Here is a 23,299-nt window from a genome sequence, read left to right as displayed (position 1 = left end):
AAATGTTTTTTGATTATTTTGTTATGTATTTGTATTCATTTATCTAATTAAATAACTAAATTATATTGTAAATAAGGGCAGCACGGTGGCTGACTGGTTAGCACGTCCGCTTCCCAGTGCAGAGGACGTGAGATCGAGTCCAGGCTTCGGCCTTCCTGGGTGGAGTTTGCATGTTCTCCCCGTGCTTGCGTGGGTTTTCACCGGGTACTCCGGTTTCCTCCCACATTCCAAAGACATGCATGGCAGGTTAATTGAACACTCCAAATTGTCCATAGGTGTGATTGTGAGTATGGTTGTTTGTCTCTGTGTGCCCTGCGATTGGCTGGCAACCAGTTCAGGGTGTACCCCGCCTACTGCCCGAAGCCAGCTGGGATAGGCTCCAGCACCCCCGTGACCCTTGTGAGGAAAAGCGGTCAAGAAAATGGATGGCTGGATATTGTAAATAATATAACAACAAATAAACTTTTAAAATAAACCATTTTGTATAAATTAACTTTTTTTAAATAAATTTGATAAAAATAAATGGTTAATTAATTTATTGTCAAACATAAAAAGAAATATGTAAGTAAATTAATAAATTACACAATTTTACATAAAAAATATATATTTAAAAACATTTACACATTTAACAAATTGCCTTTTTAATTAAATAATTGGGTAATTCATTATAATATAATAAATATAAAAACATTAAAAAATAATAAAATTGAGAATAAAATATGATTTTATTATTAACTACTTATATTATGTATACTATTAAAAATATTTGTAAAAAGTACACAATTTTACATAATACATTTAAGGGGTCTTTGTGCAGTTCATCACTTTTTTACTGGCAACTACCACCTTTGGCCCAAAGCTAGCTAACTGCAGCATCTGTGTCAGGCTTATGGTGCGCGTGCGAGTATGTGCACGATCTTAAAGCGACAGCCACAGTTGAAAAACTAAGGCATGACTTCAAATGAGGTAAGAAAAACTCCGCACCTCCCCTCCCCAAAGAAAATGTGGAGTGTGCAGGGTCCACATTCTCCACTGTAAGATAGATAGGAAGATAAAAGCTGCAGTCAGAGTAAAACAGTCAGGGCTCTTCGTACTCATCTGGGCATTGGTGGAGCATGCGTGATGTATAAAAAGCTTTAATATTACCATTTTTAAACAGCGCAATGCACCTTTAACATTTTTAAAATGTAAATACATAATTGGTGAATACATTTATTGTAAATAAAATAATATTTATTTTAACCCTAATAAACAATTTTCCATGTATTTGAACATATTAAACATAGTTTATTTTAAATTAAATACAAATATTAATAAAATAAATACTTTTATACAGATTTCTATTCAATTTCAAATTTCACATTTTTTTAAATTTAAATTAAATAGTTGGTTAATTTATTTAAATAATTAAATTAAAATATTAGTGAAATATGACACAGTATAATAATTTTACAATTTATTTTAAAATATATTTGTTTTTTTAATTAATTGTAAATAAAATGTAAAAATACTATTAACGAGAAAAAAACACATATTTAACATTTTGTATTTGTATTCTAGAATTGGCAAATTAATGTTAATTTAATAAATGATAAGTAAATAAACTTATAAACCTGACTTGATTTGAAGTTCATAAATAAAGACAAAATTATTATTTTAATCTGTCATAGTCATATTTTTTATATTTACTGTTCTTCTTTTTTAACCTCCTCTACAAATGACAGAGGAACCATCTTTTCATTTTAAAAGTCAAACGTGGCCCCTGAGCACAAACGTTTGTCCACTCCTGTTCTAAAACCTTTGCTACCTGTGTGTCCTCCATCCAGTCGATCATGTAGACCATGTCCTGGAAGGTCTTCTGCAGTGCCAGATTCTTCTCCAGCCTGGTCCGCCTGCCCGCCACCAGCTCCTTCAGCAGACTCCACTGTCCCAGGATATTCTCCTTGCGGGCCAAGATGCGGCGGATGTCGTAGTAGCTCTCCACCTCCATCTCGGCGGCCAGCTCCACCACCACACTGATTCGCTCCTCGTACGAGGCGATATCTGCCTCGATGGCCTCGTGCTTCTTCATGGCTGCCTCAACCGCAGGGAGATCATAGCCAAAGTTGTCCTAGAGGGGACGCAGAACACGTTTGTTACTGGTGGTAGCACCTGCGTTCTTCTAGGATATGCGGAAGTGCCCAACCTGTGATTTTGGTTGTTTTGGCCTTCCATGGATCCACGGATCATTACAGATGGAAATTACTTTTTAACTGAAAGTCATACAGGGATGAATCTAACTGCTACTTTGACATTTTTATGAGTGAGCTTTCTTCTATGACATAGGGAACCGTCCGAGCCAAGATTTTTAGCTGTTTCAGCTATTCACGGATGATTACAGTTGGAAATAACTTTTTAATGGAAAGTCATTCAGGGATGAATCTTCTTCTAACTCCTAAACCCATATTATCAGGGGTGAGCTTTCCAAAACGCCAGCACGTCATTCTTATGACATCAAGAAGCCTCGGGTTCTTGGGTGTTGTTTTTTACAGTACCTGCGACACGAGCCTCTGGTTCTCATTAAGCCACGCTTGTCTCATGGTGGTCTTGTGGTCAAAGCGCTGAGCCAGCAGCTCCAGCTTCTCCTGGCGAATCAGCTCCTTGCGCAGGGCCACGCCCCTCTCGTGCTCCGCCTTCTCCAGCCGCTCCCACGCCTGGGAAGAAGCTACGTGAGGCTAAACAGTAGATGAACTTAAAAAGGGTAACATCTCGTAAGACCACCTTGTTGATGTCGGAGATGAGCTTTCCCTCATGAGGCATGTAGGCTTTCTGGTTGTTGGCTCTTAGTTTGCTTTGGATGGTGAAGAGAAGGACCTCGAGGTTCCCCTTTTCTTGGAACCTGCAGTCAGGAAAAGATATATTGACGTTGGACATCATTTTTGATGCTGTGAGGGAGGTTATCGAACAACCACCAGAAATGTTTACTCGTGCCTCAAAGACAGGTAGTATACAGATGCTGTGGCTAAAATATATAGTATTAGAGATTTCCAATTATGTTACCAAATATAGTTCCTGAACTTATAGAGCTGTAAATATTGTGCTTATTTATTGTGCTTAAAAATTTTGCTTTTTTTCCAATGGTAGCACCCGCATCCCCTGTGTACTTAGGGTGTTCTTAACACTGCAGAGACCGAACTTTCAAACCAATTTTATATGCAATTTAAAAACAGTTGGGTCAAAAGTAACCCAATTATGGATCAAAAAATGGACCGATCCATGTGTATTGAATGATGTCTGTCTTAGCTGAGGACTGGGGGCTGTTTCCTGAGGATTTGGGGGTTTTATTCGGATACTGCCTTCAAGATAGTATAAGAATGCTGTGAGTCCGCTCTAACGACACACTTGCGAGAGGACTGCAGCCATTTGTCTGTAAACTTGCTTGTGTCCGGAATATTCTGTAAAATAAATCCTTCGAAGGACCTGTTCACCGATCTCCAGTCTGTATTCAGAAAATCAACATTCTCTCTACCCGAACAACAACGAACACGCGGAAGACAAAGATAGTCTTCTAACAATCTAAGTAAAGGTTCTGACCAATATTTATGACTTGTTTCACACTAAGACCCATTTCTTGACTCAAAGTTTGCTCAAATCAACCCAAGTAGAGGATTGGTCCATTTTTGACCCATAGTTGGATTATTTTTGACTCAGCTGCTTTAAACTGTGGATATAGAAGTCATTCAACTCACTTGATGGGCTTCTCGACGGTGCAGTAAGTGGTGAAGGCCTGCAGCTGCTGCTGAACGCCGGTCAACGAGTTGGCAAACTTCTGGTTGCCAATAATAGCAAGGGTCTTCTCGATCCAGTCCAGCAGGTCCGAGGCCAGCGCCTCATAACGGCCCACCAGTTTCTCGGCCTCGATGCAGTTATCCAGGACCTGATGCGCATTATGATGGGTTGAGTCGAAACGCGTTTAGAGAAGAGAGCAAATGAATCTCTTGTTACCTTGCCAACTCTTTTGCCCTCCACTATAAGAGCTTTCATCTTGGAGAAGTAGTGGTAGTAGGAGACCACGTAGGTGATGATGGACTTTTCATCTGGGTTCTCCGTGTTCACATCTGTGCATGAACAATTGTCGATTATTTCTAGATCACTTTTAAGTGAGGAAATGACAAGACTGAGGTTTAGTGCTCACCCTCGGGGTCGAGCAGCTTGGTAAGGCCCAGGTTCTGCTCGGCGGCGTTGAAGGCCTGCTGCAGGTTGTGAGTGGCGTTGGACCTGGTCAGCTTGTGAAACTCAATCAGATCCGGTCTGCAGTAAGGAAGTAGGACACTCAGACGCCTCATTTTTAGATGAACGGTTTAACCTGCATGCCTATTTCTATATAACATATTTCCACAAAATGAATTCACTCAATTGAAGATGGGGGTAAAGGAAAAAAGAGTTTAAAACAAAAATAAAAAGGACTATTATGGAGACAAAAGAAATGAAGAGGCAACCTGTGTGGTAAAAATATGTAGCCGATAACGTAAACATGGACGCATATAACATTGCAGAATCTACTAGCAATTTTTTTTAATATTCATATACTTAATTTTCTTTTGTATGTTTTATATTTTCTTGTATTTAAATCAGTTACTGTTTTTACTTTTTAAATATATATTATCATTATAAAATGATTGTATTACTTAGTGTGTTATTTAAAAAAATATATTTATTTAGAACAAATACAAAATAAAGTAAGTAATATACACCAGCTTTTTACTTAATTTTCACTTATTTGCTTAAAAAAACAAAATGTTTATTTGTTAAAAATTAAAAATAGAAAACAAATTTATTTTTTTGTTTTTACAAATACCGATAATACAAATAAAAAGATGCCATCTCGGCATTAAGTCACACTGGAAACTGTTATTAACATTTCGTTGAACTTATTTCTCAACACAAGGAGACAAATTATCAAATTTTTGCTGGTGCTGTAGTCTACATGTGTAAGACTTGTGCACAACAAGGGACACTAAGTAAAATATAAATAAAATTTAAAAAACATGTCAACCTGTGCCTGTGTATGAGCGCATTGAAGGCCAGGCCATCCCTCCAGCAGCTGGTAAAGTTCTGGATGTTAACCTCAGGGTACCTAAAAAGCAAAAATAATAATAATAAAATAAATTAATAAAATGTTCAAAGTGTGTTGTCGGTCTTCCCCTCACCCGGCAGTCTTCATCTGGCACCAGAGCAGCAGAGCATCCTTTGCTGAGCGTGTTTCTCTGTTGTCAGCTGTGGCGATCTTGATCCCTTGGATCTGTGTAAAAACACACAACAACAACAATGATGACTGACAACTCTCCTTTGGACCCAAAAGAGAGATTTTGTTCAGAAACTCCTGGAATGGCTGCATAAAAAAAATAATTATCAAATGATAATGCCTGGGTGAAGCATCATTATCCAAGGTTATGTTGAATGTCCAAATAACAACCTCCTTCCTTCTTATACGAAACGTGATTGTGATTTGAACACTTGATATGATTGGAAGTGTATTCCTATTTACCGTATGCTTCTATAAATACATTTTCCAGCTACTCTCTCCACCTCCTCCTCCTCGTTTTTATCTTCCTTGTCTTCTTCATCAGTGGCGCTATTAAACCTCTCTACTTTCAACACAAAGAAACCCACAAATCTCATCTACCTACCTACGAGTATGAGGAAATGTGTGGTAAAGTATATATTTATGGATCTCTTTATGGTCTCGTATGTAATATATATAGTTAAGATAATATTTTACACTATTGTATGTTGTGCTTTTCCCCTTTATTTCATTTTTAATTTCCACTCATTTAATCTATCTTGATCACTGCTTCTACAGTAATTTTAGTCACGTGAAATAAACACACATGAATATCATAATGGCTACTACATACTTTGTACATAGTGTAGATTAGCATGTAGTTTGATCATTTTAAAAATGAGAAAATAAAGTAAAGACAGTCCAGGTGGCTCATAAATGTGCACTGTGTCGACCTCACATAACAATAAGCAATCCCCCGAGACCGCTGTAGGGAAGCCATGCGAGGGTCCGCACGATGACATAAGTACAGTATTTTACTGTTACGTGCCACTGATGTATAATAAACAGAGAAGCTCAGGACCACTCTGGACCACTGGATTCTTTCCGTTGTGTGAGGCCTGGAAAGAAAACCCGCCCGCAGCTGTGATTGACATTCATAAAATATCAAGCAACTGATTGGGTGGCTGCAAGGCCAGCTCATTACATTCATTTTGGCGGTTTGGGGGGGCAGTTTTGAGGCCCTAAATGTAGCTCAGCCTGGGGGCACCACATGGCCAGTCACTATTATGACATTGGGGGTGAGGGGATTTTGTATCTGAGCATCTGTGCATTTCTTGGGGGAGGATAACAGTTACCACTACAGCCTCCACAGCAGCAGTGGTCATAGATCAAAGCTCAAATTAAAATCAAAGTAATAAAAGCAGTGTCTGTTCACTTAACTAGAGATGGAGGCTCTCTAAAGCCATTAAACTCTAACAATACGAAAAGTAAGCCTGGTCTTCCATTCAAAACACTTTTAGCGACCACTCCCGACAAAATCTTTTCAAGCTTTGAAATATATTTCACAGATTATGCAGATGTTAGCATACTAGCTTTTAGCATACTGACCTTTAGCATATTAGCAATTTAGTCGGTCCATTGGACTTTTAAAAGAGTGCAGTATTATGGTATTATGAAAATGTTCCCTGATTGGTCCACACGGGTTGGAAAATATTAGCATATATATAGCATTAGCATGGTTAGCATTCCAGTTGCTTTACGAGAGACAGGTTAATAGATCTTAGCATACCAGCTGCTCATAGGTAAGCAAACTAGCTCTAGCTTGTTAGCATATTAGCTTGTTAGTCCCCCCCCGAAGAGTGGCCACCCGTCCCGTTTTTACCAGAATTGTTATCTTTTTTTTTTTACCAGCTGTCCTGGGAAAATAAAAATCTCTCCCAGGACACAATTTGTCTCTGTTTTTTTTTTTAGGAAGAATGCCAAAAGCTAATTTGATTTCCTAAATTCTGTAGTTTGAAAATGTCCCCTGTGCTACTGTGGAACGCTTTGTTACCAAGCGTGCCGGCGGCGGCACATTTCCGTAGGTACACTTTGGATTACCGTAACTCTGGCACCGTTTGCGCTATCTGAAAAATTCCAATGGTGTTTGTAAGCTAAGCCCTTGCGCCTTACAGAAAAGTACTGTCATTATGATCATTTCAGTCCTCTCACAGGAGCCAGGGAAATCAGTGAATCACGACAAAAGAGTGCAGAGAGAAACAGCGGGATTTCCAGACATTTCTATATCAATTTGAACAAAAAAATGTGAACAAGAAGGTATGTACAGTATATCGCCACTTGTATCACATGGTGGCTTTTTATAGAACCTACCAAGTTGTGACTTTGTAGTACGTACGTAATTGTGGGTGATGTTTTTTTTTAGAACAGTGTCACTCTCTCTCTCTCTCTCTCTCACACACACACACACGCTTACAAAAAAGTGGCGCGTCAAAAATTATTCTTAACTTTTTCCTCAAAATGCAATAGAAAAGCCTTTATTGGCTATTACAGCAAATAAAACGTATCCTGTAGTTGCTGATCAGCTTTTTGCATGACTCGGCAATATTTTTGCCCATTCATCTTTAGCTCTTCTTCTCATCACAGTGATCTTTAGTTCCCTCCACGGATTCTCAACTGAATTCAAGTCTGGACTGTCTGGTCCACTGCAAAATGTTAATATTTTTGTCCGCGAACCATTTCTTAACCACTTTTTGCTAAAATGTCCACATATTCAAAATTTGCCTGGGGTATGAATCATTTCGGCTTTGACTGTTAAGTGCCTGATCTTGGTAAGGTGTCCCTTTTTTTTTTTCACATATCCAAGGTGGCAACCCCCCCTAACACACATCAAATACAGTACAAACAATTAAAGCGTCACATGCTGTTGCAATCAGATGTCAATTAAATCAACATATTAGCTTGTTAGTTCCTATTATATTTCTATATGACGGGTCCACACAGGTTTCTAGAGTTTATCATACTAGCTGGTAGCATGTTGGCATTTTTGTCCCAAACAGTGCCCAGTACATGTTATTATAATGTATAACGTTGATGGCTCTACCAACGTGCTTTACCTACTCAAGTTGCTACCATGCTAGCATAATCAGCATTGGGCCTCCAGCACATCTTGTGTGTTTTTGTATGGTACCTGGAAGCGGAGGATGATGGTCCAGATAAGGCCCAGTGTGAGGCGGTGGTTCCCGTCCACAATGTCATGTGAGCCCACATTCTCCAGGTGGACTCTCTGCTCCTTGAGGAACTGGAGGGCTTTGTCCACATTCTCCAGACTGTGGATGCGCATGCGGCCTCGCGTCGGCCTCGGCTGGAGCGGTGAGAAAACATAAATAAACGGCTGCCATTTATAACTAATACCACTTAACACCACGTTAGCATTTTAATAGCAACGTGACAAGTGGCTCCCATCTTTGTGGAATTTTCTTGAACCATAGAATGAGCATTTCTGCTGGCCAAACTGCTCTTCTATCGAGCAAGCAAACCATATTATTAGCATGTTAGCAGATAACATTATATCTTTCTGCACTTACGTATTCCAAAGTTTCCTATGGTGGATCCAAGCTGATTTCTAGAATGCTCACATTTAGCCCACTAGCTAATAGCATTGTTAGCATTTTTCCTTCAATGTAGGGGCCACTCCACACAGATTGCTAATACGCTAGGTAAGATGTTAGCCATTGGAATTTATTAAACATTTATGCGGTGTACCGCAAACGGCCAACAATTGCTACACTTGAGGTTAGCAGGCCCGAGATGCTAGCTTGCACATATTAGCATCAAAAATCTGCGGGCTCTCACCAGCATCTCCCCACTGAGGACCTCAAGCAGCCGCGTGAGCATGTAGCCATCGCGCAGGTCGTTGTAGAGGTCTGAGATGCGGCAGGACACTCGGGCCAGGTGCGAGTTAACCCATTTGGTGAATGTCTTCTTCTGGACAGCGTCTCGCTCCTCTGAGGGGATTTAGACAAAAAGTTTTGAGACAAAAAGTAGTACTAAATGTAGGCAAGAGTATATCGTTACATAGGAGTGGCGATTAATCGATTTTAATGATTGATTTAAATTATATTTAAATATTTATTAATGATTTAGATTCATGAAACTTGCTAGGAAAAAACACTTTCAAATTCAAATCTGTTTTGGCGTCAGGAGAAATACAGCAACTCACAAAAAGGAGGGGGGGGGGGGTCGTTTTGAATAATGTCATTTGCTTTTTGAAATGTTTTATTTTAAGGTCATATCATCCAGCCCTGTTAGAACAGTCACCTGCCAGGGCTTTTATGCGGGAACACTCAAACAACTTGGCGCTGGTACACTCCGTTTCCCAAAATGCCGAGCTGACGGGCCGGTTGTTGTTGTTGAGCTGGCGCTGGGCGTCGGCGTTGTCCAGATCCGGCGAGGCATTCGCCATGGCGCCCCTGACGCCTACCATGCACACACACACACACAAACACACACAATAATTAATACGCACAAGTGCATAAAATGTTCTCTATTAGATCTGTTTTGTCGTATAATGCACAGTAAGCAGAGCAAAGACCTTCACCCAAGCCGAACTGTAAACAACAGTAAAAAAAAAAAATTATATTTAATAATAATAATTTATATTATTGTGGTTTGTGGAATCAGGACGTATACATAGATAGAGCCAAAAAGGAGCGGGCTTGGAAAATGGGGAGTGAGGAACTTGGCATATCTGGTGACTGTATCGGGTTGTTTACAGCTGTTGAACTGTCAACCAAGATAGCATTTATCAGCTAACGCAACCACCAGATTGACTAGCAATGTTTACACTTTTTTTCCTTCGTCTATCGGAAGAGGTGGAGCTCCTCTCCTGCGCTCGAAGTAACCCCAGTGTAGATAATACCTCATTAACAAAATAAACGTGGACAATGACCCACATGCACGCACTCATATCATGTAAAAAAGAGTGAGACAGCTGCCAGTGTTGATCAGTCACATCACATTGTTTCTTGCAGGCGTGTTCCCCCTTTTTGACCTGAATCCTCATCAAAGCTGTCACCTTCTTGTCAAAAATGTCAAAAGGCAAAATCCAGATGATGCGCACACCCAACCAACAGCTGGCCTCAAACAGTCTGCTCAGCTCACATCGAAGGAGAACGTGTATATTTAGATGTAGCCACTAGCCGTTAGCTGATGGTCCATTATGGTAAATCATAAAGTATTTTTTTTTAAATACCTGACTTGTTAGTTTAGAGTTCATAAAGATGCTTATGAGCATTTCAAGTGTGTTTCATTTTGTTTTCGTTAACTATAATAAGCTTGACTCATGTTCTCAACAATGGAGTCTCGATGAATTACATCACACGCATGTTTTTTATTTGTGGGAGGAAAAAGTCAACAAAAAAAAAGTGTATATTTAACTCATTCACTGCCATTGACGGCTATAGACGTCAAAAATTCATTTAAACTATTTCTATTAGTTTAAAAATGTTTCCCACTTTTGTTAACAAGAGTATGAAAACCAATTTTTTTTTTTTGTACTTAAGAACAGATATAAAATTTGTGATTAATCATGAGTTAACTAGTGAAGTCATGCGATTAATTACCATTAAAAAATGTAATCGCCTGTTGCCCCAAATTTTTTATAATGTTTTCTTTTTTTATTCATTCACTGCCATTGATGGCTATAAACATCAAAAAATCATTTAAACTATTTCTATTAGTTTAACATTTTTTCCACACTTTTGTTAACAAGAGTATGAAAACATTTTTTTTTATTGTACATTTAGAACAGATATAAAATTTGTGATTAATCGTGAGTTAACTAGTGAAGTCATGCGATTAATTACAATTACAAACTGTAATCGCCTGATGCCCCAAATTTTTTATAATGTTTTCTTTTTTTGTTCATTCACTGCCATTGATGGCTATAAACATCAAAAAATCATTTAAACTATTTCTATTAGTATAACATTTTTTCCACACTTTTGTGTAATGTAATCGCCTGTCGCCCCTAATTTTTAATCATCTTTTTTTTTATTTTTATGAATGGCAGTGAATGAGTTAATTAACCTGAGCTGACTTGATGAAAGAAACGGAATACACCTTGCACTGGTCGCAAGCTAATTTCAGGGCACACACACATAAGTACCCAAACTCATATTACAGGTTTGGTCAGCTTGGAATCTTCAGTTAACAAATTTACTTTTTTAGCAAGAAAAGTGGGATCGAAACCATGAACTGGTCACTAGTCAATCGCAGGTCAACAATAGAAACAAGTTGCACTTAAATTCACGTCAATTTCTAATCTTCAATGATGTTAACAAGCCCCACTAAAGCACAATTAGAACATGAAAACTCCCCCAGACCAGAACCTCGGGGCTGTAAGGCAGACGTGCTTACCACTACGGCACAATGCTGCCCATCACAAAAATGCCATGAAAAGTAAGGAGCAGTGCAGCTAGTGTGGTGCTGATGCTGCTATATAAGGCCTGCTGCTATGGCCAAGGATGCTCTCACTTTCACGCGCCCTCTGACGTGCACCGTCAACACTCGTCACGCGTGCACTATCCATCACATGTGCGCCGTGCACGGCCGGACCACTGCGGTACGGTACCCCTGCAGCCTGACGCATGACCGGATGCCGACTCTCCCCTCCACCGGTCCAAGTGGAACCTTATCCCCTCAGCTTACCCCCCACCAACCCCCCCGCCTCTCTCCTTGGCTGTACCCCGTCTTACCTCCCGCGCGTGTGCCGAGGACGGACCTTTGTGTCTCCCGGCGATCGAGTGCTCGTCGCCGGCTTGCTCAGCACCGGCGAGTCGGTACGAGCTGAGCCGAGGAGGCCGCCGATTAAGCACCGGGCCGGGAGGTGCTGGCCTGGCTGCGGCTGCTGAGGAGGATGATGATGACATCCATAGGACGGACCCTCTCCTCTCCCCCCACCAACGTTACCACCTGACAAAACCTCCTCCTCCTCTTCTTCGAGATGGAGATGCGGGGAAATAGCAGTTGCAGCGTAGACGGGAGGGGCCGAGAAAGAGCGAGAGATCACAAAATCGACACTAGAGGGCGCCCTCGAACATAATTTGCAATGCCTATTTTTACTTTACAAATTTTTATGCTGATTTTCTTTACGTATTTTAATAAAGTTTTTCCCCCCCAAAGATAACAGTTATCAAAAGAGAATATGAATATTATTTTTAAATATAACATGAGACAACAATATTAATATTTTGAAATATTAAGTGGAATATAGCTATTTGCAACAAATGTGTATTTTACTTGATATTCTTTATGTTTTTTTAAATAAAGTTGTTTTATACTGATATAAAGGTAACAATTATTACAACGAGGATATGAATATTATCAATGTGGCATTGAACAAGAATCATATCTGCAAAGAATATATGTATATGCAGTACATATTTATTTTAATTGATATTTCTTTATATTTTTTAATATAAAGTTGTCTTATGTTCATACAAAGGTAACCATTAAAACACGAGACTATGAATATTATCTTAAAATATAGCATGGGAGAAGATTATTCATATCTTGAAATATTAAATGGAAAACTATTTTCTTTAAAAAAAAAAGGAAAAAGGAAAATCATTGTTATTTGAAGCTGGTTTAAATCATAATATAGAGTGAGAGCATTATTTTGAAATAGAATATAGAACAAAACATTATCACTGTTAAAATAATATCTATACGATACTGAAATTCATCCATCCATCCATCCATTTTCTTGGCCGCTTTTCATTAATGTTATGTCAAAACATGATATAAAGCTATGTAATATAGAATAAGAATATTATCTTAAAACATAACACGGAACAGGAACACAGACACCATCGTAAACTATAATATTGATCACTAATTTTAATGTAATCTGAATAGTATTTTAAAAAAAAACATTATTAACTTGAAATATAAGAAGCAGACTAACAGTGTAAATATGCAATTTATTTATTTAATAATTAAGGAATATAATTTTCAGGATTCATGCTAATTATACTTGATGAATTTATATGATTCTTTAGTATTAGTTAAAAACAAAATGTGTACTGTAAGTGGTGACGACGGAGGTCAAAATGGATTTCAAAAAAAAAAAAGGCGGGAGGTTGGGGGGGGATACTGTATCTTTAAATGAACTTGAGGGGAGGAGCCCAATAGGAGGAAGCGGCACAAGGAGGCTGAACGTAGCCTGACTGACTTTTGACTGTGAGTTTAATGTGACTGTTTTTTGGACTCACTGGACTATCAGGACGCTCTTATTGCTGACAATGTCCGACTCCGTTAAGAATGTGCTCATTTTTGGGGCGACAGGAATGACCGGCCTGGCCACCTTGCCTCTCGCCGCGGCTGCAGGTAAGACGACAGATGACATCACGCCTCCATGACGTAATATTGTGTTGTGGAAAAAACAAAAAAACTAAAACAGTACTGTAGTGGCTTTTAACGGACCCAAATGACGCTTTAAAATGATTAAATAATAATGATAACAATTATAATAATAACAATAATGAAAATGGACTTTTATCGTTTTTTCCCCGTAATAATCGCAGATTATTTTGTTAATAATATACAGACGCTGTTAAATGAATTAGAAATATAGTAAATGTTGAATGGGAGAAAAAAAATTACAACTTTTCCAACAATTTTGGTGGAAATTGTGAACTTATTCAAAAAGTGGGATTTTGTTGATTTACTATATTGAGCATTTTCAGTGTGGAATTGCGGCAATGTGAAAACAAGTCTGAATATTTCGAATGTGAATAGCTGGAATTGGTTGGGTTGATTTAGTGTACTGTATTTAATCACTTTCTTAAAATAATGACCTAATCCATTTCCTCAGTTGTTTTTTTATTATTATTATTTTTTGTACCAGAAAACACAAAAAAAATTAAATAACTAAACACAGCTAAAGCTGTTTGAAAGCACAATATAAATAAAGATGACTTATTATATTACAACATTATTTTTTAATTAATGTCACTGGTAGAACTGAATGATTTGTTTAACTAAGGGCAACAACAACAAACAAAGGGCATATTTAAGCAGAGTTGGCCAGCATCCTTAAAAGATGTTTAAGGCTTTTTTTTGGGTCAAAATATAGGCCATTATTTTAAGAGGGTGATGATTTTTTTTCTCTCATATAGACAAAAAAAAACATTGTTAGAACATTAATTTCACATATAGATCAATTAATAACAATAACCTGTTGCTTAATTATAGTCTTGTTCCAAAAAGTGCTGATTCATGTTAGGTCGGCATGGTGATGATAGATGCTCGTTATCTTGTTTGTACAGGAGGGGCGATGTCTCTCTGACTGTTTGGTCCAATTTGGGTGTGAATGTGGGCGTGCATGCAAGCATTTGTGTGTGCACATGTGTAGGTGGGAGAGACAAGGACAAGTTGTCAGGTGCCTCTGCTGGGTGTCAAATCATTGAGAGAAGGTCCTATTCCCCAGAGAAGGATTTAGTCCCGAGAGAAGGTTTTACTCTTGAGGGAACGTTAGATCTGATGCTGCGATACTGCCAAGAAAAACACACAAAAAAAGCCAAATGTGGACTGTAGTCCTGATGTATCCTGCCAATCACACGAGGGCAACATTACAGTGGTGCTTTTTCGCTCACCTGCTCTCCTTCGTCTATCCTGCAGATTACAACGTGACTGTGCTGGTGCGAGACGCCGCCAGGCTGCCGGCGGACCACAAGGCGTCCAGGGTGGTGGTGGGCGACGTGCTCAACAAGGACGATGTGAAGAAAGCCATGGAGGGGCAGGATGCCGTCATCATCATCCTGGGAACCAGGAACGACCTCAGTGAGAACGAAACACATAGATTCAGAAAGCCGAAAAAACTCTCACGCTCCCAAAAAGACCTCTCTTACACACAGATCAAACCCTCTCACACACTAAATATCACACGGGAAAAAAAGGCTCACCACACACATCAAAACCCAGACCAAAAAACTCTCGCACAATAACTCACTCACACAAAAAAAAATCACACGCACACCCCCAAAAAAATTTCACATAGGTGAGAAATGACACCACGCCGCCATGACACAACAAAAGCCTCACAAACAAAACTCACATTAAAAAACTCTCACTCTCAAAAACCTCTCTCACACATCAGAAACATCACACACACACCAAAACATCTCTCAAGAAAAAAATGGATAGCACTAAAAAAAAATTAAAATAAAATCTCACACACCCAAAAACTCACACACAAACAAAAAAATCTCTCACAATAAACACACCGAAAACTGCTGTCTCAAAAAGTCACTCACATGCAAAAACCTCTCTTTCACACACTCTTAAAAAAAGCTCACGAAAACCTCCCTTACACCCAAAAACCTCTTAATCATGACAAACCGCTCTCACACACATAAAAAAAATCTCCCACAACAAAAAATTTATATATATATATATATATATATATTATATATATATATAAAAAATACTCTCACTCACATTGAAACATTTCACATTAAACAATTTAAACTTTTTAAACATTTTGATAGTCAAAAATTGTGTGACAAGAAGCTCAAAATTGAAAGCATCTGAAAAATCGCGAATGCTAATTGGTTCTCCCATTAAATAAGTCCCTCCCTTATTGCACTCACGGGGGTTTATAGGTGTATGAGAGGTTACCCTGGATTATTTAGGTACATTATCTTTCCAAAGATGACCACATTTCATTTAGATTTTTTAGTCAACTGTGTGGTAAATTTTAGCGTAAAAAAAAAAAAAAGGTAGACAGACAAACAAACTGGTCCATGTTGTGTTTTTGTGAGGCCCGACCACCGCCATGTCTGAAGGAACCAAAAACATCGTGGAGGCCATGAAGGCTCGCGGGATCCGCAAAGTGGTGGGCTGCATGTCAGGTACGACACTTTACATTTTCATCCGATGCGGACGTTTCTGAACGTTTCCAAATGATCCGTGTTCTACCGTCTCCCGTTGGCCCAGCTTTCCTGCTGTGGGACCGCTCCAAAGTGCCGCCCCGCCTGCTGGCCGTCACCGAGGACCACGACAGGATGTATGATGTCCTCAAGTCGTCCGGCCTGGACTACGTGGCCGTCATGCCGCCTCACATCGGCAGTGAGTGTGGACTGAACAATAACAAACCATAATAATACAGTAAATAAAAATCAATCGGTCTTGAAATAAATTATATCGAATATTTTCAATATTTCCTAATATACGTACAATTATTTAATAATATCAGAATTTGATGAATTAATTCAAAATTAATTAGTTCAGTTTCCTCTGTTTATTTAATTAAAAAATTAGATTAATTGTTTTCATTGCACAACAAAAACTTACTTTTTCTGTTTAACTTTTGGATCTGATTAGATTGGATTATATTCATGTCATATTCAATATGAAAGAGATGTTTGGAGATATGAGCATATGGATCAAGCAATCAGTGCAACCAAAAGGAAAAATCCGTGACCTCATTACATGCCTTTTTCCACGCAGACGATCTTCCTCTGACGGAACGCTACTCGGCGACGGAGAACGCGCTGAGGGGCCGAGCGATCTCCAAACACGACCTGGGACACTTCATGGTTAAGTGTCTGGCCACCAACGAGTGGGATGGCAAGACGGTGGGCGTGTGGGGGGACTACCAATAGTTCAAATGACAGTTTTCCCCCCAAATAAACCCATGAACAAAAGCTATGTTTTTTAAACAATGATGCCATTCTCTCTTAGAGATATATTAACCTTATATATGCTATCAAAGTCAATATTTCAAGTGCTCAACTTCATCTCAAATGTTCTGTGCTTTTCAAATAAATCAAACTTAAAAATTCTATGTGAGATACATCATTTTCATCCTTATCCAGACTAGATGAGACTAACAAATCTAAATTATGCTAAAGAATATTTAGAGCCGACATACCTTTTCCCACACACACAATTTAAAAGTCGTCAGGTGTATTAACAACATGCCTGTGACATGCTTTTTTTTAATTTCTTGTTATCGTGATTTTGGCTAGTTTTACCATTCACCAAGCTACTAAACTACACTTGTCAGTTGATGAAGCGGTGTGGCACATTGCATGGCCTACTACAAATAAGCCCCATCCCCACATCGTCAAACATGATTATCAGGGGCTAATGTTGGTAACACTGCTAGATAATGATAAGCTATGCAAATATTGCAGCTCTGCTTACCTGTAAGCCTTGACATAATCACCTCAAAATGGTTCTTTCGCTTTGGAGTTACGGCCAGCCTAGCTGATCATATAAAAATCAGCGTGGAGTGCTTATGTTAGCCCCACTGTGACATTTCACAAGCAGTCACTCAACAAACATATATTTTTTAAATGGACAAATAACTAAAAGGATTACATGGTTGTTGAATTTCACACTTGATGTTTTGACAGGCACTTCAGAAATCCAACTATTTGTATACAGTACACAAATAGTCAATTTTCCTTGAAAACATTTGCTGTTAATCAGTTTTGACGCAGTCGTTTGCTGCCCCCTGGTGGCAGATCAATTCCTAATCCCTGTCCCCCCCCCAAAAAAAATGTGTTGTTGATCCCTCATTTCTGGTTTGTAAACTACCTAAATATGGCGGGATTCTTGATGTTTTACTTGATAAAATCTATATTTTAATCACGGGAAATTTGTTTTAATATACTTAACTACTCCGCCTTACCTAGCCCATCGTGTGTACAGAATTTACTACACTAAATTTAAACTCCTAGGAGTAAAAAAGAAAAAGAAAAAAAAAGATAGAGGCGTTTGTGTTTGTTTTTTAAACGTGGAAAATGTCATCGAGTGGGAGATTCCAGGAAGTCAATTGCGCCCGCGTGACTTACTTCTTCCAACCACCGTTAGTTCCGGTGGGGGCGCGGCTGACAAGTCGCCCGCAGCCAATCAAGTCTCCTCGCGACTGTTTGCTCACCAGCTGATCCCGGAACGGCTGCGGAGGTGGGGAGAGCGAGAAGCCAAGGAACCACGAAGCTGACAAGCTGAGAAGACACTTGTTGTTGCCGAGCAGCGAGCGGCGGTCGTCGGCTTCATTCGTCACCTCTCCGCTGCATCCAGGTAAGACCTTCACGGTTAAATTATTTCATCGTTTATGATAGTCAGCTTCCGACATGCACGACGACATAAACGAGCAGAAAGATGATACATTTATGATACATATAAGAGATTTTAAATACTTTGGGAAAAAAAACGATAATCGATCACCGATTTGATAGGAAAATTACATTTAAAAAAAACAACAGTTATATTTACTCTAGAGTCAACCGCTGCCATTTGCGAAGGATACGGACTGGCCCAAATTGCGAAAACCCACGTGTAATTGACCCCAAATTGAAATGCATGGTAGAAAAAAAAATCCCCCCCCCCCCCAAAAAAAAAAAAACCCTCTGATAAACATTTAATATAACATGTAGAATGTCCCTATATTACAGGGGATGGGCAACCTATGACCAGTGGCCATAAAGGGCCACCGGTGCTATGCAATACTCCCCCAAAATGTATCTGCTGTGAATGTTTTATATTTTTGCACATTTTTCCCCGAATCAAAAAATTCCTTGGTTCCAGCACAACTTATGGCATCCAACAAGCCTGAAGTGACGAACATGCTGCACTCCCACACGAAACATGGTCACGTGACGCATAGCAAGCTCTGTTGTGTGATGAGTTGACCTCACAGAGCTGTCCTATCTGTTGACATGACAACACACACACACACAAATATATTTACACTATACACAAACACTCACGCGTAAAGTACACAAACTACTTTTCAGGGAAAAAAACTGCTCATTACACACACAGAACAGGGGGCAGGCTCATTACTGCGGTTCCCTTCCTTGCTGCCTTACGATGCAATCCAACCATGTCGCATTTGTCGAATTCCCCACGTCATAGCACTTGCATAAAAGTTCTGTTAGTCACCTACCACTGAATAAATAAACGATCTGCGTACTTGTAGCGTGTATTGCATGTCTTGATTTTTCTTATTACTATTTTTGCTTTGTATTTATACTTAAAATGTTACATCAACCTGCCAAGGGACTACAGATGGAGACTATCTGATATCTGTAATCTATATGTGTAAATGGTTCATTAATATGCACTATCCACTTAAAATGAATAATATATACTGTATAAATGTATGTACATACGGGGACACACCACCAATAAGCGTTTACGGAGAAAAACGGGTGTTGGCTCCCCACGAATGAACGAACCACGAATATTCTACAGTATATGAAGAAGGAACTTGATGTCATGGTGGTTATTTTTTTCATCACGATTATTATTTTTGATCTATTGCTAGGCCGAAAAGCAACATGTGGAATTCAAGTTTCAAACATTTGCATAGAAGGCATCTAACAAAATGACGGGTCAAAATTGACATGTGCTTCACAGGAAGTTGAATGTCTGTGTCAACGTTGTCTCCATGGCCATGTCAACGCATCATCATGCTCCTCTTGACCTCCTTACCACACCTTTTTGCAGGTAACCACACCCCTAACACAATGAAATAAATTAACACAATTTACGATGGCCTCGCAGCAATGCCACTGCTTTGATACCGCCCCTTATTTTACCAACGCCACTGCACCCCCTACAGGCCGTCTGAGCAACTGCACACACCCCCTGGTACCAGAGCATGGGGGCTTCCGCTGTGAGCCGTCCCCCTGTCGAGGTTTCCCCCACAAGAGCTCCGTGCATCTGTTCTGCGAGGACGGCTATCGCACAGCAGCCAAGTCTCCCGTCTCCTGGTGCCATCACGGCATTTGGAGGCCGCCCATTCCCGCCTGCATCCGCATCAGAGGTGAGCGTTCAGGAAGTCTGCCATTTTGGTTTAAAGCCGCCATTTCTAGGTGTTTGTCGAAGAGGAGTTTGTTCTAGGTATTTTGTATGATCGCAATTTGGAAAATTCAGCCCCTGAAGCCAGTTTAACTTATATCATAAATTGCCCCACAAAAAAAGTCTCAAGCAACCATTCCTGGAAAAAAAAAAAGATACAGGAAGTCTGCCATTTTGGTCATTCAGACAGAGACTTTGGCCTGATCAAATTTGAAATACAGCCCTGTAAGACAATTTGACTTAGCAACATGAAATTTAGTCGACATGCCTACTATGTCTCGATCCACAAAACATTTGCAAGAAACAATACTCGAAAGGACACAGGAAGGTTGCCAGTTTCATTCAAAACAGCCATTTTAAACAACAACAAATCTCAAAAAGCCATTCCAGAAAAAGAAAAAAAACATGTCTGTAGCTAGCCATTTCCAGGGGTCCTTCACAGACTGACTCATTCTAGAGGTTTTGTCTGATTGCTACAAAATCTGAACCACGTTCACTAGAAAAAAAGGGTGACAGTCAATTCTGAATAATTTGAGTTTTGGTCATTGCATAAGGTGAAGACTTACCATAAATCATAAAACTAGCTCTTGAATCTTTAGTAACCAGTTTGACTTTAGACTCACAAAAATATCTCAAGACGGTATGTCTGAAAATACACATGAAATCTGCCATTTTGGTTCAAAGGGTCCATTTTAGGCTCATTTAGACATTTCCAGTCCTTTATACTACAAGTAATTTTTCATAAAGATTTTGTCTGACAGCAAAAAAAAAATATATATATATATATATATTTTTTTTTTTTTAAATCTGCCCCAAAGCCAGTTTGACTGAGCACCATGAAATTTGGTAGAGATGTCTTGATTAGACTCAAAAAATCATGTGTGAAATGACACGGGAAGGCAGCCATTTTGGTTAGTATGATTAGTACAAAGTATTAATTTTGGTCTTATTTGGACATTTTTCAATGATCCTTCACAGACTAACCTGTCCTTGAGTGTTACGATTTTGAACCATGTCTAAATTTGGAAGAATTTAAGTTTTGGGCAAAGCACGGTTTCAAATGATTTTTTTTTTTGTCGTAAATGCCAAATGCAATTGATGAGAGCACATATACTAATACTACAAACTAAACGTGCTGACCTAGTTTCTGTCTATAGTTCTTCCTTCTTGTTTCAGTCCTTCCGCAAGTAAACGCTGGTTCAGTTTCACTCTCATTAGCCTGGTCGCACGATTCCGCCACCTTTCAACCGAGCCACATGCTGAGCATTTTACGGCATATTATTATAAGAAATAAATGAGACTACATTACATTATGCAGAGATTGACATTTTTAACATGTTTTGTATTTGTAAAACTAACCCAGGCCTAAAAATCTAATTTGAAACCCAAACCCATCCTCGAAACCTTAATTTGAAACCACAACTCTGGTTTTAAACCCAAATCCAAAACCCTAACCAACACTTAAAACCCTACTAATCATGAAATATGCATACTGTATTCAATTTGATCTACCAATTACACTGTGGTTTTGGTGCCATGTCTATTCTTTGTCTTCTGCCGATGGTTCTGCAAACAAGAAGTGATAGATCAGAAAGAGGAAGTGAAAGAAAACCACCAGAATAAACATGAAGCTGACAGACAGGAAACAAACCGCAAAGATATCAAAAACCTGTCCACACTTGTACCCCCGGTGTCAGTATGAAACACCAGCATAGGCTTGAAACCCTAATTTGAGACCAGAATCTTGTCATTTGAAACTCCAACTTGAGACCATAACCTCTAAACCTTTTTTTTCCTTTCTATTATTATTATTATTAACGCACGATGCCATGCAGTGCTGTGGATAGAACTGAATGGAAGGCACCAACAGGCTTGAACCCATCATTTCAAACCCTACTAATTATTTTAAACCCCAACACAGATTTCAAACTACCTTGAGACCCCAACCCCGTCTTCAAATCGTAACCTGAAACCCTCACCTTTGTTTTAAATCCTAACCTGGACTTGAAACCCTAATTTGAAATCAAAACCTGTCCTAAAATCTTAACTTTTGCTTTAGACCTCAACCCTGACTTGAAACCCTACCGCTGATCTCCACAGGGGGCGCTCACATCAATGCCGACAACAGGGCAGGCTTTGGCGTGCCCAACGTGGCCACGACAGCTGTGGGCGTGTCCATATTCCTGCTCACCACCACCGCTTGCCTGGTGGTCAAGTCCCGCCTCTGCCCCTGTCAGTCACACAGGTGAGGTCACCACACGTGACACATGATGTTTATCAGATGACGCATTTACGTGACATCTCCCAGCAGGCGTCGGTCCTCGGACCAGCTGGACCTGATGGTCGAGGGACTTCCTGTCTCACTACCGTCTTATGAGGAGGCGGTGTACGGCAGCTGGGGCCAGCCTCTGGCCCCCTCCCGCTCGCCCCCGCCGGGACCCACCCAACTCCTGCTGGGCCGGGAGCCGCCCGGCGACCAATCCAGCCCTGACAATCCCCCGCCCCCCTATGAGGAGGTCCAATCACGAACGAGCGACAGCCGACGACTACGCGTTTGTCTGTCGGATGACAAGGACATTTGAAGGACACGCCGTGAGCTGGTTTTGATTGACAGCTGATAGATGTGACGACTTGGCACTTTTTTTCCTTGTACTGGGTCAGACGCAGCGGGCTGGCGTCCAGACCAAAGCTGATTGGCCAGTTTGCACTGATCTGACTTTTGTTGTACTGTATGTGTGAGTGAGTGCAATTAGGCTGTTATAGAAACCTGTGTTGTCATGGCAACCAACCAGGATTTATAATGTTATTTTGAACAATTTATAAATATTATAATATATAATATAATACATGCATTCATCTGAAGTGCAGCGGAAGCTCTCAGGTCCAACATGGAATGATTATTAAAATAACCCAGACTTGTAACCCTCATTTTAAATCCTTGTTTTGAAACCCTAATTTGTAACACCAAACAAGCCTTGAAATAATTATTTGAAACCCTAACCCTGCCTTAACCCTAGTGACTTGAGAAGTTCCACTGCATCCACAAACAGAATATTAGAACACATTTATGAGATTATATTTATATGAAGTCGATCAATTTGCACACTGAATGTACTTTGTTTTTGAATGCCATACTGTAATTAATATTGACATAATTGATAAATACATCTTTACGTACGTTTGCTCTGTCATTTTCCAAGTTTCTCTTCTGACGTTTTAGTTTCACTGAGTGGAAACCATGATGACTCATATTCAATTTAGCTAGATCAATTCTGAGCAAGCTATTTTTCAAAGTAATTCGGTGCCATGACGGAAGACAAAAAAAAAGATGACCACTTGAGGTACTGATAAATTTTTGGGTTTTTAAATCTGCCTTAT

General features: G+C 39.5%; 3 protein-coding genes across 6 annotated transcripts in view; 2 read left to right on the top strand and 1 right to left on the bottom strand.

The window, feature by feature from the left end:
* sptbn4b (spectrin, beta, non-erythrocytic 4b) overlaps positions 1-12,000 on the bottom strand; it is a 43,304-nt gene extending 31,304 nt beyond the window's left edge. For all 3 annotated transcript variants that reach the window (XM_077565763.1, XM_077565764.1, XM_077565765.1), the window contains exons 1-12: positions 11,800-12,000; positions 9,362-9,520; positions 8,897-9,048; positions 8,232-8,405; positions 5,190-5,281; positions 5,036-5,116; positions 4,175-4,290; positions 3,985-4,097; positions 3,729-3,916; positions 2,761-2,878; positions 2,535-2,693; positions 1,808-2,110 (exon numbers count right to left, since the gene is read on the bottom strand). In XM_077565763.1, the coding sequence (XP_077421889.1) occupies positions 1,808-2,110; positions 2,535-2,693; positions 2,761-2,878; positions 3,729-3,916; positions 3,985-4,097; positions 4,175-4,290; positions 5,036-5,116; positions 5,190-5,281; positions 8,232-8,405; positions 8,897-9,048; positions 9,362-9,506 (1,641 nt within the window). In that variant the 5' untranslated portion in view covers positions 9,507-9,520; positions 11,800-12,000. The remainder of the gene's footprint in view (positions 1-1,807; positions 2,111-2,534; positions 2,694-2,760; positions 2,879-3,728; positions 3,917-3,984; positions 4,098-4,174; positions 4,291-5,035; positions 5,117-5,189; positions 5,282-8,231; positions 8,406-8,896; positions 9,049-9,361; positions 9,521-11,799) is intronic.
* A 1,247-nt stretch (positions 12,001-13,247) lies between these two features.
* On the top strand, positions 13,248-16,890 carry blvrb (biliverdin reductase B). The gene is made up of 5 exons (XM_077566081.1): positions 13,248-13,432; positions 14,726-14,887; positions 15,868-15,957; positions 16,043-16,174; positions 16,556-16,890. Exons 1-5 carry the CDS (start codon positions 13,348-13,350, stop codon positions 16,708-16,710), a joined length of 624 nt encoding a protein of 207 aa, XP_077422207.1. The 5' UTR covers positions 13,248-13,347; the 3' UTR covers positions 16,711-16,890.
* Positions 16,891-17,994: 1,104 nt separating this feature from the next.
* LOC144051960 (sushi domain-containing protein 6) lies at positions 17,995-23,112 on the top strand. 2 transcript variants are annotated; one of them, XM_077565623.1, is made up of 5 exons: positions 17,995-18,136; positions 19,478-19,567; positions 19,683-19,886; positions 22,022-22,166; positions 22,233-23,112. In XM_077565623.1, the coding sequence occupies exons 2-5, from the start codon at positions 19,486-19,488 to the stop codon at positions 22,501-22,503; spliced, it is 702 nt and encodes a 233-aa protein (XP_077421749.1). In that variant the 5' UTR covers positions 17,995-18,136; positions 19,478-19,485; the 3' UTR covers positions 22,504-23,112. The 2 variants fall into 2 exon arrangements, with proteins under 2 accessions (XP_077421749.1, XP_077421748.1); XM_077565622.1 differs by having other exon boundaries at positions 22,230-23,112.
* Positions 23,113-23,299: the final 187 nt, after the last annotated feature.

Source organism: Vanacampus margaritifer, chromosome 5 (assembly GCF_051991255.1).
Source record: "Vanacampus margaritifer isolate UIUO_Vmar chromosome 5, RoL_Vmar_1.0, whole genome shotgun sequence".
Lineage (NCBI taxonomy): Eukaryota > Metazoa > Chordata > Actinopteri > Syngnathiformes > Syngnathidae > Vanacampus > Vanacampus margaritifer.
The sequence above is the reverse complement of the archived record's forward strand: the minus strand, read 5'-3'. Positions and strand labels throughout refer to the sequence as shown.